This window comes from Mesocricetus auratus, unplaced genomic scaffold (assembly GCF_017639785.1).
Source record: "Mesocricetus auratus isolate SY011 unplaced genomic scaffold, BCM_Maur_2.0 Super-Scaffold_100022, whole genome shotgun sequence".
NCBI classification, from domain to species: domain Eukaryota; kingdom Metazoa; phylum Chordata; class Mammalia; order Rodentia; family Cricetidae; genus Mesocricetus; species Mesocricetus auratus.
The window spans coordinates 22,949,306-22,964,567 of record NW_024429203.1 but is presented as its reverse complement, the minus strand read 5'-3'; the positions used below and the strand labels follow the sequence as shown (position 1 = coordinate 22,964,567).

General features: G+C 49.8%; 2 protein-coding genes across 4 annotated transcripts; one reads left to right on the top strand and one right to left on the bottom strand.

The window, feature by feature from the left end:
* The first annotated feature begins 3,539 nt into the window (after positions 1 to 3,539).
* On the top strand, positions 3,540 to 12,654 carry Hmbs (hydroxymethylbilane synthase). 3 transcript variants are annotated; one of them, XM_005069425.4, is made up of 14 exons: positions 3,540 to 3,730; positions 7,148 to 7,201; positions 7,514 to 7,586; positions 8,081 to 8,130; positions 8,220 to 8,275; positions 8,575 to 8,652; positions 9,536 to 9,613; positions 9,706 to 9,781; positions 10,991 to 11,104; positions 11,299 to 11,337; positions 11,538 to 11,657; positions 11,850 to 11,903; positions 12,003 to 12,089; positions 12,171 to 12,654. In XM_005069425.4, the coding sequence occupies exons 1-14, from the start codon at positions 3,698 to 3,700 to the stop codon at positions 12,342 to 12,344; spliced, it is 1,086 nt and encodes a 361-aa protein (XP_005069482.1). In that variant the 5' UTR covers positions 3,540 to 3,697; the 3' UTR covers positions 12,345 to 12,654. The 3 variants fall into 3 exon arrangements, with proteins under 3 accessions (XP_005069482.1, XP_021082394.1, XP_040585670.1); XM_021226735.2 differs by having other exon boundaries at positions 3,541 to 3,816; XM_040729736.1 differs by lacking the exon at positions 3,540 to 3,730 and adding an exon at positions 3,980 to 4,004.
* A 272-nt stretch (positions 12,655 to 12,926) lies between these two features.
* Positions 12,927 to 14,928, bottom strand: LOC101829328 (histone H2AX). The gene is made up of 2 exons (XM_040729738.1): positions 13,439 to 14,928; positions 12,927 to 13,270 (listed from the first exon to the last, which is right to left on the bottom strand). Exon 1 carries the CDS (start codon positions 14,198 to 14,200, stop codon positions 13,769 to 13,771), a length of 432 nt encoding a protein of 143 aa, XP_040585672.1. The 5' UTR covers positions 14,201 to 14,928; the 3' UTR covers positions 12,927 to 13,270; positions 13,439 to 13,768.
* Positions 14,929 to 15,262: the final 334 nt, after the last annotated feature.

Sequence of the window (15,262 nt, the reverse complement as noted above, 5' to 3'; positions counted from 1 at the left end):
AAGCACATCCTGCAGCAAGACATGCAAAACAGCTCCTGTTAGTCTTGTTCAGGAGAAACCGTCAAGCAGAAACTGGGAATGACACTCCTCCCATGCCTATAACCCAGAATTTTGAGAAGACAGAAAGGTCAGGAATTTAAAAGCCAGCCTCAATAGACACAAGAGATTGTGAATTTTCTGTGGGCTACATGAGCTGATTTCAAAACCTACAGATCCAGTGAGATAACCCAGCAGGTGGGACCACTTGCCCAGCCTGTGGACCTGAGTTTGATCCCTTGGGGCCATAAGGTGAGAGGAAAGGACTCCCTCAAGTTGACCTCTTACCTCATACACATTCACACACACGTAATAACAATAAAGTGTTTTAAAATAATCAGAAGGCCAATGGCCTTGGACCTAGTCATGATACGTATCTTGCTGTATTCAGTATCAGATAAGCAGGATAAAAAGATCTTTTGTTCAAACAAAACTTTTCCCCCTTTTGAAGTCAGGTTAAAGGTTATGTTACTGTGACTCTTACTTGGGTGATGTTACTTGGGGTTCTGTCAGTAAGTTGCTCCTAAGAGATTGTTTGGAGAGTAGCAGGAGCACGGTGGTGCATGCGGCACTAGGGGCAGCGGCAAGCCGAGTCTCTGAGTTCCAGGCTAGCTGTGGCTACAGTGACCCTGTCTCACATGGAAAATGACCACAGGCTCTGCCATTCCAGCAGCTTTGTTAAAGACGCAGCCTGACAAGTTTTCCCAGCACCAGCCTGTCTGTCCTGGAACTCCATCTGTAGACCAGACTGGCCTTGAACTCAGAGATCCACTGCCTCTGCCTCCTAAGTGCTGGGATTAAAGGGTGCACCAGCACCGTACACATGATGTAGGGCTACCCCCCCCTTTTTTTTTTCCCAAGACAGGGTTTCTCTGTGGCTTTGGAGGCTGTCCTGCAACTCACTTTGTAGACCAGGCTGGCCTCGAACTCACAGATCCGCCTGCTTCTGCCTCCCGAGTGCTGGGATTAAAGGCATGCGCCACCAATGCCCAACATAGGGCTACTCTTAAAAATTTTTTTTAATATTCATTTAGTGTGTAGTGTGTGGTGTGGTGTGTGTGTAAGAGAGGGGGGGGGAGAGGGAGGGAGGTGGGGTGGGCATGCAATAGTACACACGTGTAGGAGAACGACTACGGAGTGGGTTCAACGACTATGGAGTGGGTTCTCCCTTCCACCTTTACCATGGATTCAAACTTGGGTCCTCATGACTACACAGTTAAGTACTTTACCCACTGAGCTACTTTGCCAGCTCCAAGGCTATTCTTTTCATTTTGAGATAGGGTCTTCCTGTGTTGTCTAAGGCTTTTTCGTCCTGTCTTCACCTCCCCTATAGCTGGGTCAGAGGTGTGCACCACTCCTTCCAGCAACTTAGGGCAATCCCTGCTTTCTCAGAACCTGTTTTTTCATCTGTGAATTACTTTGATCAGCTATTAACAGGCTTCAAAACAAATGGCTGTATGTGTCTTTGTATAATGCTCAATTCATACTGTTAATCAAAGTAGTGGGAAGAGCTGTGTGTGTTTCTTGGAACTAATCCAAGACTTTGGACATGCCAGCCCAGCATTCGCCGTGCACACATATGTGTGTGTGTGTTCTTTTTGACTCTTTTTGAGACAGGGTCTTGCTACCCAACATGACATTGAATTCAGAATCCTTTTGCCTCAGCCTCCCAGTGCTGGCACACACCCAACAAGCACTTTCCAAGGCTGGGGATATAGCTTAGTGGTACAACGTATGCCCGTTACATGTGAGGCCCTGATTTCACCCTCATAAGTGTTGTCACTCCCACTTGTCCTTAGGGTTGCATACCTCACACACCTATTTTGAGAAAGGGTCTCACATGTAGATCAGTCCGACGTAGATCAGTCCCGTTCGAAACTTGCAGAGATTTGCCTCTGCCTCCTGAGTGCTGAGAATAAAGGTGTTACCCAGCCCAGCTTTTTTTTTTTTTTTTTTTTTTTTTTTGGATAGGTTCTCTTGTAGGCCAGACTAATTCAAATTTACAGTGTGACTGAAGATGACCTTGAAATCCTGACCCTCCAACTTCGAAGTACTGGGATTACAGAAGCACCACCAAGCCTGGCTTGTTACATGACCTCTTTCTTTCTTTCTTTCTTTCTTTCTTTCTTTCTTTCTTTCTTTCTTTCTTTCTTTTTTGGTTTTTCGAGACAGGGTTACTCTGTGGCTTTGGAGGCTGTCCTGGAACTCGCTCTGTAGACCAGGCTGGCCTCGAACTCACAGAGATCCGCCTGCCTCTGCCTCCCGAGTGCTGGGATTAAAGGCATGCGCCACCAACGCCCGGCTTTATTTTTATTTTATGTCTGAATGTATCCCTGGTGCTCAGGGAGACTAGAAGAGGGTATCAGAACCTCTAGACCTGGAGTTACAGGTGACTGAGAACCCATACTGGTGCTGGGAACCAAACCCAGCTCCTCTGTAAGAGCAGCAAATGCTCTTAACCACTCAGCCGTTTATCTCTTTGAACTAGCTTGTGTGTGTGTGTGTGTGTGTGTGTGTGTGTGTGTGTGTGTGTGTGTGTGTGTGTAGATCAACACTCAGAGATCCTCCTGTCTCTGCCTCCCAAGCGCTGGGATCGAAGGTATGTGCCACCACTGTCAAGCTAGTTTCTTTCTTTTTTTTTTTCTTAAGTAGAAATTCAAGCATGGTAGAACATGCTGTAATCCTATCATGTACCTAGGTGGAGATCCAGGCAAGTTTGAAACTGGGCTACATGAGACCCTGTCTCAAACAAAAAACAAGAAATGTCTACCATGAGAGGCTGAGATCGAACAATGGGAAAGTGACCAGCCTGAGCTCATATTACCTAAACCTTGCCTTTAAAAAAAAAATGCTTATCCTACAGTTGAGTTTGATTGGAAGAAAAGAAATACCACAGTTACACTAATTGCTTATGCCAGTGCTGGAGAGGTGAAGCTGTAGAACCCTGAGGAGCCTTCAGGAGCCCTTTTACCTGTCGATAATGAATGCACCCCAGCAGGTATGGTTAACTTGTTCAAATCCTCTGGGACATAATGGATGGAGAGAAGCGACTCCCTTAGGTTAACCTCTGACTTCCCCAAGGCAGATGTGCACCCACACTACCAACATTTAATAAATGCAATAAAAACATAGTCGGGCGGTGGCGGCGCATGCATTTAGTCCCAGAACTCAGAGGCAGAGGCAGGCTGATCTCTTTGAGTTTGAGGCCAGCCTGGTCTACATAATGAGTACCAGGATAGTCAGGGCTACACAGAGAAACCCTGGGTCGAAAGACCAAAACTAAAAAAAAAAAAAAAAAAAAAAAAAGAGAGAGAGAGAGAGAGAGAGAGAGAGAGAGAGAGAGAGAGAAAGAAAGACAAAAATGCTAAAAATTGAAAAGAAAAAACAAAAACAATAAATCTGAGTTCTTCTGTGCAATGGGTAAGGTGAATGCCCGCGATGAGGCCAGTTGTGTCGCAATCTTAATTCCCGCCCAGAGGAAGGTGCCGCCTCTTCGAGGGAGGGCAGCGGACGTGACGCAGAGCTCAGCAGGTCCTGCCGCCCGGCTGAAGTGCGGACTCGGGCCCCATGTGCCTTCAGTCCCCGCCGGCCCAGGCCGCCGGCTTCTGCAGACCTCAGGGGACCGCAGCAGCAGCGCCGCGCCTGCGCCCTGAGCGGAGTCATGTCCGGTAACGGCGGCGCGGCTGCAACCGCGGTGAGTCCTGAGCCGGTGACCTGCACTTCTCGGGATTTTTTGGATGCAACGATTGGTCCCGGGCTGCCATGCTCCGTCGTCTATTGGTCAGAATAGCTGTCATTTTCATCCCGCCCTCTAGATATTTTAAAGGGCCAGTAACTAGGTTGCCCTTAGGAAGGGAAGGGGGATCCTGAGTAGTGGGGGTGAGGTTGGGAGTGGAAAGATGGATTTCTCGTGGATCAGGATTAGTGGGCCAGTAAGGGTGTGTACACAACCAAGATCCTTTCACAAAGTAAGGGCACAGGCAAATCTAGCTGCCTTGGAATATGATTCAATTGATTCTTGGGAGAGCACACCCCCCAAGCCTTAGATCTATATATAAACATCTTGGAGGTGTGCCTTCTCCCTTTCTCCGTTATGAAAGTCACCCGGCCCCAGCCACCCACAACAACTGAGACACACCTGAATTACGATTGTGAACGGGGAACCACTTAGGCCTTGTCATTCCTTGCCTACTGGAAAACTCTGGACTTGTTGGCAGGCATGGTGCTGAGCTCTGAGGCCACTGGCTGCCTGAGATAAGGCGAAGCCGAGAGGCCTGCTTATCTCTTGCCCAGACTTTGAGCAGCAGGAGGCTTTGGTCGGGAAGACGTTTCAGACCTCTGGGTCAGGAGGAGGAAGGTCTGGGTGCCAGCACCCACTTTCTACCTGCCTGTTCTTAGCTGTGAGGCTTTAGGCAGTCATTTGTCCTCTCTGCGTCGTTGCCGCGTCTCTTCTGAGACACTTGGTGGAAGTACCTGCCCTGTCCAACCTTGTGTGGTTGTGAGGACAGTAGGCAAAGATGATGGTCAAGCCTGTAAGTGATAGTATTCCATTCACCAGGCTTGTCTCAGACTCCTGGGCTGAGCCGATTCTCTGTTATCAGCTTATTGAGTGCTGAGACTACAAACATGTGCCACCATGCCCCAGACGTTTTATTTTTCACATAGTTTAATTAACTGCGATCACTAGCATGCGTGTGTTTGTGGTTGTGGACTTATGCCTCAGTGCAAGTGTGGAATAGAGGATAACTTTTGGACATGGGTTCTCCTTCCAGAGAATCTGAGGATAGAACTTCGTGTCAAGGGGTTTGCACAGCAGACACTTCTTCTGGCTAAGCCATCTTGTCAGCCCAAGTGTGTGTGTGTGTGTGTGTGTGTGTGTTTGTTTTTTTGTTTTGGAGTCAGTGGTTCTCTATGTAACAGCTCTGACTATCCTGGTACTCCCTTTGTAGAGCAAGCTGACCTCAAACTCACAGAGATATGTCTATCTCTGCCTCCTGAGTGCTGGGATTAAGGCGTGCGCCACATGCTCAACTCAAAATACTTTTTTTTTTCTGAGACAGGGTTTCTCTGTGGCTTTGGAGGCTGTCCTGGAACTTGCTCTTGTAGACCAGGCTGGTCTCGAACTCCACAGAGATCCATCCACCTGCCTCTGCCTCCTGAGTGCTGGGATTAAAGGCGTGCACCACCAATGCCCAGCTACTCCAAATCCATTAAAAAAATTAATTTATGGGTTGGAGAGATGGCTCAGGGGTTAAGAACACTAGTTGGTCTTCCAGAGGTCCTGAGTTCAATTCCCAGCAACCATATTGTGGCTCACAACCATCTGTAGTGAGATCTGATGCCCTCTTCCTGCCTGCAGGCATACATGCAGACAGAACACTGTATATATAATAAAAAAATAATTTATTATACCTAGCAGTGGTGGCATTTACACACCTTTAATCCCAGCAGAGGCAGGCAGATCTGTGAGTTTGAGGTCAGCCTGGTCTACAGAATGAGTTCCAGGACAGCCAGGACTACACAGAGAAACCTTGTATGGAAAAACAAAACAAAATTAATTTGTTTATTTTATGTGTATTGGAGTTTTGCTTGAACTAATGTCTGTGTGAACTACATGTGTGCCCAGCAGAGTCCAGAAGAAGGAACCAGAGTTACAGACAGTTGTGACCTCTGTGTGGGTACTGGGAATTGAACCCTGGACCTCTGGAGAACAGCCAGTGCTTTAATCAGGGAACTGTCTCTCCAGCCCCTCTTACCTCACAATACTTTTTTTTTTGGGGGGGGGGAGTTTCCGAGACAGAATTTCTCTGTGTAATCCTGGCTGTCTTGGAACTCATAGACCAGGCTGGCCTCAAACTCAGAGATCTGCCTGCCTCTGCCTCCTGAGTGCTGAGATTAAAGGCATACACCATCACCCGATACTTTTTTCTTTTTTCTTTTTCTTCGAGACAGGGTTTTCTCTATAACTTTGGAGCCTATCCTGCCAATACTTATTTTTTAATGGAACAGTTGGACTTGAAAATGTTGTACTGGGTCAATCAATTTAAGGAATTGCTTGAACCTAGTAATTCCTTTCTGTGGGCTCCCTGTGGCCTAGAATTTCCGTGTTGAGTATTTCAATCCTAGCTAAATTGCAAAGGCTGTCTCAGAGTCCATTTGTTGGAGAAGTAATCACAGTGGAAGAGATGAGTCCAGGAGCAAGTTTTCACCTCCTCCAGTGACCAAGAACCTGAGTGGCTGCAGAGAGGCTGTGAGATAAGGGGCCAGTGCAGGGAAGGTGGACAGTTTCTATAGTGGCTTCAGTCAGCAGAAAAAAATCAGACCTTTGTGTCAGACTGCAGAACCCAGTTCTACCTGCTTGGCACTAAACACCTTTATCCAAGGCACCACAACAGGAGGAAGAGGTGTGTCTCTTGAGCTCTGGCTCTGACATTATGGAAAGCATTTAGACAAATGAATGCTAGGCAGTTTATCCTCATAGGCTTGAGACATTAGGTGACCTTTCATTTACCAGGCCCCTGATGGGATGATGTCCCCAAAGTCACCTAGTCAAGAGGATGAACAGGACTATATATTAGGTTGGCTGGCCTCAGTCCTTGTAGGGGTACATCCTAGTCAGGGTAAGGGACCCTTGGTGTCTCACCTAGGGGTTAGTGGGGCTTTCACAGGTGCCTGAGTTGTGGACAGTGAAGCTGTCCTTTGGTGATGTGTGGCTTCAGCTGTCCTGCTCAGCCTCTTGCAGGCCCCACCCTCCAGCAGGGCCCACCCTCACTGTGCTTAGGCTGATGGGCCTTATCATTTTACCCACCTGGCTGTATGCATCCCTCCCACTGAGAACAGCTTGGCCAGGCTGGGCTTTGAGGCTCAGTGTCCTAGTTGCTGCTGCTACCACAACGAATCCTGTTACAGCCTCCCTCTGGTCTCTGCTTCTCTGGATCCCGTAGGAGGGCAGAAGGTACTAAGGAAGGTTAAAAGACCATTCGTGGGAGTCTTTCCCTATTTGAAGACTCATCTGGCCAGGGCCTGGGGGTCCTTTCTTCTAAGCCTGGGATCCTAGTTCTTGGATAAGGTATTGTGGAACAGACGGTAACCTGGGGACTTTCTTCTACAGGAAGAAAACGGCTCAAAGATGAGGGTGATTCGTGTGGGGACCCGGAAGAGCCAGGTGAGTACAGATGGAGGGAATTGCCAGAAGAGCCCTAACAAATGCTCACAAGGTCACCAATTGAGGGGACCGGGAAATAAGTGCCTGGGAGTCGATCTTATAGGGAATGGCAGTTTACTTCCTCTGAAAAGAAAGTTCCTAGACCAGGGAAGTGGTTGGGATACAGAGAAAGGACTCCCAAGCCAGGCTTTTCTAGAACATACCCATGTGAGAAGCCTAGTCCCTTTTTTAGTCTTTCTTAACCCATGTGAGAACTTGGGCCTGGGGCAGTGTCCAGGCAAAGGCAGAAACAATCTGAATCTCTGTCCCCAGCTGGCTCGCATACAGACGGACACTGTGGTGGCAATGCTGAAAACGTGGCACCCTGGCATGCAGTTTGAGATCAGTAAGTTTTCCTGAGTGGAGTGGACGGGAAGCCAATGAATGGGAGCACATGGAACTTTTGGCTTTGACCATGCGCAAACCCTGCTTGTGAGAATCTGTTTTGGCTGCTTATAGACTGAGGATTACCCTCCTGTGAACATGTTCACCTCCAACTGCCTGGGCTAGCCTGGCATTTTTTTTTTTTTTTTTTTTTTTTTTTGGTTTTTCGAGACAGGGTTTCTCTGTATTGTTTTGGAGGCTATCGGTCCAGGCCAGCCTCGAACTCACAGAGATCCGCCTGCCTCTGCCTCCCAAGTGCTCTAGCCTGGCATTTAATGCCTTCTGCCTTGGGTCTTTTTATGAGCGTGTCTGCTTTTTCTGTTAGTGTGTGTATTCCTCCAGGGTAGGAGCTGGGGCCTTTGTGCCTCTGACCGCACTGTGAATGTTAGTACAGTGCTGAGCCACTGGGAACTCAGTAGAGGTGATTAATGGGTACCTGACTGACTCTCTCCTCAGTTGCTATGTCTACCACAGGGGACAAGATTCTTGATACTGCACTCTCTAAGGTAATGACAGCCCCATCCCTGCTCTTCCAGTCCCTCTCCCCACTTACTCTCATAAGGGGGTCACTCTGAGGCTCTTTCTTCTCTGGCAGATTGGAGAGAAAAGCCTGTTTACCAAGGAGCTAGAATACGCCCTGGAAAAAAATGAGTAAGTGGACATTGGAAGCGTGGCACTCTTTCTAGAACCCCAACGTGGTTCCCGGTATTAGCAGGACTGCTGGGTTAGGATAAGGAGCACATAGGCTTCCCAACGCTGAGTGTCTTGTTTTGGAGCCCCCTAACTGCCTAGAATATAAGGCTGGCTGGGAAGCGGGGTAGAGTAGTTGAGAGGAAAGCAGGCTTCAGGGTCCTTCGGTTGTAGGACCGTCTCTTCCTGAACACTGTAGTGGAGAAGTGTAAGGTCAGCTACTCAAAGCCTTTCTCCATGTCCTCCCCTCCCGTCTCTAGAGTGGACCTGGTTGTGCACTCCCTGAAGGATGTGCCTACTATACTACCTCCTGGCTTTACCATTGGAGCCATCTGCAAGTAAGAGTTAAGAATGTGAGGGGGGCTGGGCGGGAGTTAATCCCACCATGAGAGTCTGACATTTTTCCCTTTGGGACTTGGCCACTTAGCCCTCTGCTGGGAAGCTTGTCAGTCAATAAGCATGGCCGAAAACGCTGGGGAAGCAGATTGGTTGGCTAGTTAGTGTGCATGGAGTTGGACTCAGTGGCACAGGCCTATAATCCCAGCTACTAGGGAGGGCTAAGACAGAGGTTCACAGCCTGCCTGGGTTACAGAGTGATTTTAACCAGCCTGAGAACTAGGGTGAGATTGTGTCTCAAGATGTGAGGTGCAAAAACCACTAGCTTACAATGGCTTAGCTGGTAAAGGCATTTGCTTCCAAGCCTGATGACCTGAGTTCAATACCTGGGGTCCACATGGTGGAAGGGGAGAGTTGAATCTCACAAGCTGTCATCACACACACACACAAACACACACACACACACACACACACACACACACACACACACACGGCGTGCATACTCTCCCACCCCATAAATAAAATCTAAACAATCAAGAAAGCAAAACACTGCCAGGAATTGGTGGCACATGCCTTTAATCCCAGCTCCCAGCACTCGAGAGGCAGAGGCAGGTAGATCTCTATGAGTTTGAGGCCAGCCTGGTCTACAAAGTGAGTTCTAGGAAAGCTAGGGCTGTTACACAGAGAAACCCTGTCTTGTAAAACAAAACAAAACAGCAAATGTCAGACCTGCTGGCTCATACCTATAATCTCAGCATTAAGGAGGCTCAGACAAGAGGCTTATTGTGAATTAAAGAATAGCCTGGGGTACATAGTAAATTTTAGGACTAGAGTTAAATACTGTCTCCAAATAATAATAATTTTATTTCATTATTTGCTCTCCAGACGGGAAAACCCTTGTGATGCTGTTGTCTTTCACCCAAAATTTATTGGAAAGACCCTAGAAACCTTGCCAGAGAAAAGGTGAGTGGACCCGGTGTACAGAAGACAGAGGGATGGACAGTGGAGAACAGGGCAGCCCATGTTAAATTTAATTGTAAACTCTCTCTGAGCAGCGCAGTGGGAACCAGCTCCCTGAGGAGAGTGGCCCAGCTACAGAGAAAGTTCCCACATCTGGAATTCAGGAGTATTGTATCCTTTCACAAGAGGGGAGGGCAGTAGCCAAAGAGGAAGAGAAGGTCTAGAGGACTCTTGAGAGTCTTGAGTATAGAAGGACCCTCCAAAGGAAGTAGCCTATGGGTCAGCGGGTTATCCATCCACCCATCCATCCATCCATCCACCCATCCACCCATCCATCCGTCTTTAGTGTTTTCTTCAACTCTGGCAGGTGCCTAGCAAGGAGGATAATTGTAAAAATAAAATTGTTCCTCTTATATAGAGTCTTCATGTTAGTGAGGCAGACAGGCATTGACAATATAAGTGGTACTGATTAGTAATTACTTCTGAGTGGCTGGGATGGAAGGCGCTCCCATTTTTACTTTATTTGCTACTATATGGTTTTGATTTTTACATTAAATATGTTGTGTGTTTCATAAAACTAATTTTAAAAACAGGATGTTCTGGGGCTGGAAAGATGGCTCAGTGGTTAAAAGCACCGGCTGTGCCGGGCAGTGGTAGTGCACACCTTTAATCCCAGCACTGGGGAGGCAGAGGCAGGTGGATCTCTGTGAGTTTGAGGCCAGCCTGGTCTACCGAGCAAGTTCTAGGACAGGCTCCAAAACAATACAGAGAAGCCCTGTCTTGAAAAACCAAAAAAAAAAAAAAAAAAGCACTGGCTGCTTTTCCAGAGGACCCTGGTTCAACTCCCAACCCCTTGGTGGCTCAGAACTGTTTCTAACTTCAGCTCTAGGGGATCTGATGCCCTCTTCTGGCCTCTGCAGACACACATGCATGCAAAACATATGAAACTAAAATAAATAAATAGAAATAGTATGTTCCAGTCAGGTGTGGTGGCGTATGCCTTTAATCTCAGCACTCTGGAGGCAGAGCAGGTAGATCTCTGTGAGTTCAAGGTCAGCCTGGTCTCCATAGTGAGTTCCAGTACAGCCAGGCTACACTGTAAGATCCTCTTCAAATGTCTTTAAAAAGTCAGGTGTGGTGGCACATTCCTTTAATCCCAGCACTCGGGAGGCAGAGGCAGGCGGATCTGTGGGTTCAAGGCCAGCCTGGTCTACAGAGTGAGTTCCAGGACAGCCTCCAAAACAATACAGAGAAACCCTGTCTCGAGAAACAAAACAACCAAAAACAACAACAAAAAAAGGTCATCTAGAAAGGGGAAAGAGACTGTGGGGAAAAGGGTGTACTGTGTGGGTCATCATTCTCCTTAGCATCTCTTTACAGCGGGGAAACCTCAACACCCGGCTGCGGAAACTAGATGAGCAGCAGGAGTTCAGTGCCATTATCCTGGCTGTGGCTGGCTTACAGCGCATGGGTTGGCAGAACCGGGTGGGGCAGGTAGGGGCTTCCCATTCCATTTCCATTTTAATCTGCCTCTCTCTCCTGCTATCTTTGTGACCATTCTGCCAATAACACTGCAAGCCAGAAATAAGCCCAGGCTAGGGAGAGTATATCACCCCAGCTTCCCAATTGGCAAACCCTAGCTCACTGCCTTTGGACAGCCCACCATTCTGTTTTGTCTGCCTCCACAGATCTTGCACCCAGAGGAATGTATGTATGCTGTGGGTCAGGTAAGTTTGCCTGGAGAGGGCTTTGTTCATGTGCCCCTTCAAGAGCCTGGGTTCGGTGCCATTATGCTTTGGCATCTACTTCACATCAGATATTCAGGGAGGGGGCAGGCTTTGGCAAGCAGAAGAATCTGGGAAGCAAGTAGGAGTGGTTCCCATGTTCAGCCAGGACTGGAGAAAGACCAGGCCTGTTTTTCCTTTAGGGGGCCCTAGCGGTAGAAGTCCGAGCCAAGGACCAGGATATCTTGGATCTAGTGAGTGTGTTGCATGATCCAGAGACTGTGCTTCGCTGCATTGCTGAACGGGCCTTTCTGAGGCACCTGGTAAGACTTGGGCTTCTCCTATGGTGGTGTGAGGAGGACCTGGGATCAGGAAGGGCAGCAGGGAGAGGTAGTGGTAACTCAAAAGCTGGAGAGTTTGGTTTGGTCCTAGCAGCCTCTTCAGTTAATACCCTTACAAGTTTGTGGTTAAAAGTGGTGTGGAATGCCCTCAGAGCTCAAGGCCTGTCGTTGCAGGAAGGAGGCTGCAGCGTGCCGGTAGCAGTGCATACAGTGATGAGCGACGGGCAGGTAAGCAGTGAGCATGGATGAGGGAGCGGGAAGGACTGTGGCAGTTCTGCGTGCCCACACAGGTAAGCTACTTTCTCTACAACCCACTTTGTCTCCTAGCTGTACCTGACTGGAGGAGTGTGGAGTCTAGACGGCTCAGATGGCATGCAAGAGACCATGCAGGCTACCATCCAGATCCCTGTGCAGGTACTGACTGGGATGTGAGGGAGGAATAAACAGAAGTACTTATCATCTTCCCTCTCACCAAATTATAATCTTGTCATGCAGCATGAAGATGGTCCAGAGGATGACCCCCAGCGGGTTGGAATCACCGCCCGGAACATTCCAAGAGGAGCCCAGCTAGCTGCTGAAAACCTGGGCATCAGCCTGGCCAGCTTGTTGCTTAACAAAGGAGCCAAGAATATCCTGGATGTTGCACGGCAGCTTAATGATGTGCACTAGTTGGTCTATAGGGTACAGGAACCCGGCTTCCTCTTTCTAGTGCCTACACCTGGCTTTCAAGTGCCCATGCTCCTAACTTGGGGAGGGGTGACTCGCCCAGGAGATTGAACCACTGGGTGTTGAGACTTCCAGAGACATGCCTCACCTTGGGGCCTCGACGACCGCCTTTCCTCCTCAGTAGTTGGGGCTTCATCCCTGGAAATAAAGTCTATGCCAATCTCGAATGTAACCAATGCCACGAAATTAAACCAGCTCTGAATGTGGTTGTTGGGGAAAATATGAATAAACCCGAAGCCCTTTTAAACCTGAATTCTGAATCTGGGACTTCTGTCTAAATACTTTGTGTTCTGAGAGTATTCCAGGGAGCACCGGGCAGAGAAAACTGCCTCAATCCCTACAGCCTGCCTTCAGTCAACAGAACCTACTTGTGTTATTACACAGCCTTGCCCATTTTCCCACTGCCCGAAGGGAACTTACATTTCCACTCCCAACACAACACATACCGGGTACATGGCTCTACCACGGGGCATAACCCCAGCCCCGGACCTCCGGCAATTCGAAATTAATCAAGACACTCCATACTTTTTAAAAAAACCAAACAATCATTTAATAAAATTAGCCCATTGAAACTCCCCACTACCGAAGGTTCTAAACTTGGGTTAGCTGCAAAATTCCAGTTCAGAAACCAACAGAGGCTCAGTCCAGACAGGGATTCACCGACTTGTGCTGGTATCTAGGTGTTTGGGTTGTGAATTGAGTCGCTGGGGAGAAGAGGAGATGGCTAGGCCCGGCTGCCAGTCTCCTGCGGCAGAACACAGCTCCTCTGTCCACAGGCCTGTAACTTCTCCCAGACCCCTTCCAGGAGGCATCCTGGAGGAAACCGGCTCGTATCAGTGACTTTTGTCCCGGACACACCACACACGGGCCTATGAATGAAGACGGGGTAAACTAGTGAGGCCAGCAAGGGACCAAGCAACACGATCCATCTCTCTTCACCAAAGCCTGGCAGTCAAGTCACTTCTGGAAGGTCCAGGCGAGGGCTAAGCACCAAGCTGAAGAAAGGACGCCCAGGTTGCAGCTGCGGATGAACTCACCTTCAGGCCCACGTCGGTCGTACGTCACAGCAAACGGCCGAGACTTCTAGAAGGTGTCGCGACCTCCCCGCGCAGCGCGTCGAGACGTAGAGCGGCGAAGACTCCGCGAGGGATGAGCGCCGCGGCGCCCGCGTCCTCCGCGGCTGACTCGGAGGCCGTGCAGGGAAGGGGAGGCAGAGACGCGCGGTGGCGGAGAAAGGGGAGGATGGGGGCGGCAGTCCGGCCCGCAGCCCTAAGCGGCTCAGCTCTTTCCGAGAGGGAGGTGGTGGCCCTTAAAAGGGCCTTTGTGGGGGCGTGGGGAGGGCTGGGCGGCCGCGGCGCGGGCTCCCCTCAGTACTCCTGAGAGGCCTGCGTGGCCTTCTTGCCGCCCGCCGGCGCCTTGGGCCCCACGGTGGCGCTCGTCTTCTTGGGCAGCAGCACGGCCTGGATGTTGGGCAGGACGCCGCCCTGCGCGATCGTCACGCCGCCCAGAAGCTTGTTGAGCTCCTCGTCGTTGCGGATGGCCAGCTGCAGGTGGCGCGGGATGATGCGCGTCTTCTTGTTGTCCCGCGCCGCGTTGCCCGCCAGCTCCAGGATCTCAGCGGTCAGGTACTCGAGCACCGCCGCCAGGTACACCGGGGCGCCGGCGCCCACGCGCTCGGCGTAGTGGCCTTTCCGCAGCAGCCGGTGCACGCGGCCTACCGGGAACTGCAGGCCGGCGCGCGAGGAGCGCGACTTGGCCTTGGCGCGGGCCTTGCCTCCGGTTTTGCCGCGGCCGGACATCGTGTACGAGGTAGAATGGCAGGGAGCAACGCCGACGAAGGATAACCGCCAACCGCCGCAGTCAACTGTCGCCGCGCGCGGGCGAGCGCGCCCTTATACGCTCCATGGACACGCCCCTGCCCCCGCCTGATTGGCTCTTTTCCTTAGCACCGGCCTCTGGTTGGTTGTAATTAACCCTTCGGTGACGCGCCTAGGCGAAGAGAGCTCGCCCAGCGATTGGTCCAATTTGAAAACCTTTTACCCGGGGAAGCAAGCAAGGCGGAGTGGCCGCAAACGACAAGTTAATCACCCGTGGAAGTGGCCAATCCTTATTAAGCGCGCGAAATTTAAACGCTACTGCGCGCCACCAGAACCGGAAGACAAGGCAGGTGGAATCCGGAGACGCAGTTACTGTCTGTGGGAAATCTGGGCCAGCCTAGGGTTTTAAAGTAAAAGGGTCTACCGGGTGATAATGGTGCACGCCTTTAATTCAAGCACTCAGGAAGCAGAGGAAGGTGGAGCTGTGAGTTTAAGGTTAGCCTGGAACAGAGTGAGTTAAAGGACAGCCAGGGTTACAAGGGAAAACCCGGTCTCGAAAACAAAAACAAAACAAAAAGTTAAAGGGAAAGGGTTCTCTTTCCGGGTCAGGGGCACACCCACGTACTCCTCAAATTTGGCAAAGGGAGGGTTTAAAGGAGAAGAAATGAAACCTGAAGAGTACAATCCTATGCCAGAAAACTGAGCTCTGTGATCCTTTGTGCTACCACAAATTAGTATTTTAATTTTTTTTTTTTTTTTTTTGGTTTTTCGAGACTGGGTTTCTCTGTATTGTTTTGGAGGCTGTCCTGGAACTAGCTCTGTAGGCCAGGCTGGCCTCAAACTCACAGAGAGCCACCTGCCTCTGCCTCCCGAGTGCTGTGATTAAAGGTGTGCGCCACCAACGCCCGGCTAGTATTTTAATATTTATTCAACATGTTCTGTCTGGTTTCAGTTCTACCACTTCTTGCAGGAAAGGGTCTGATGGGGCAGAGGTAGGTATCCTATTGGAAAAGGTACCCACCCCAACCCTTCCAATCGATTCTA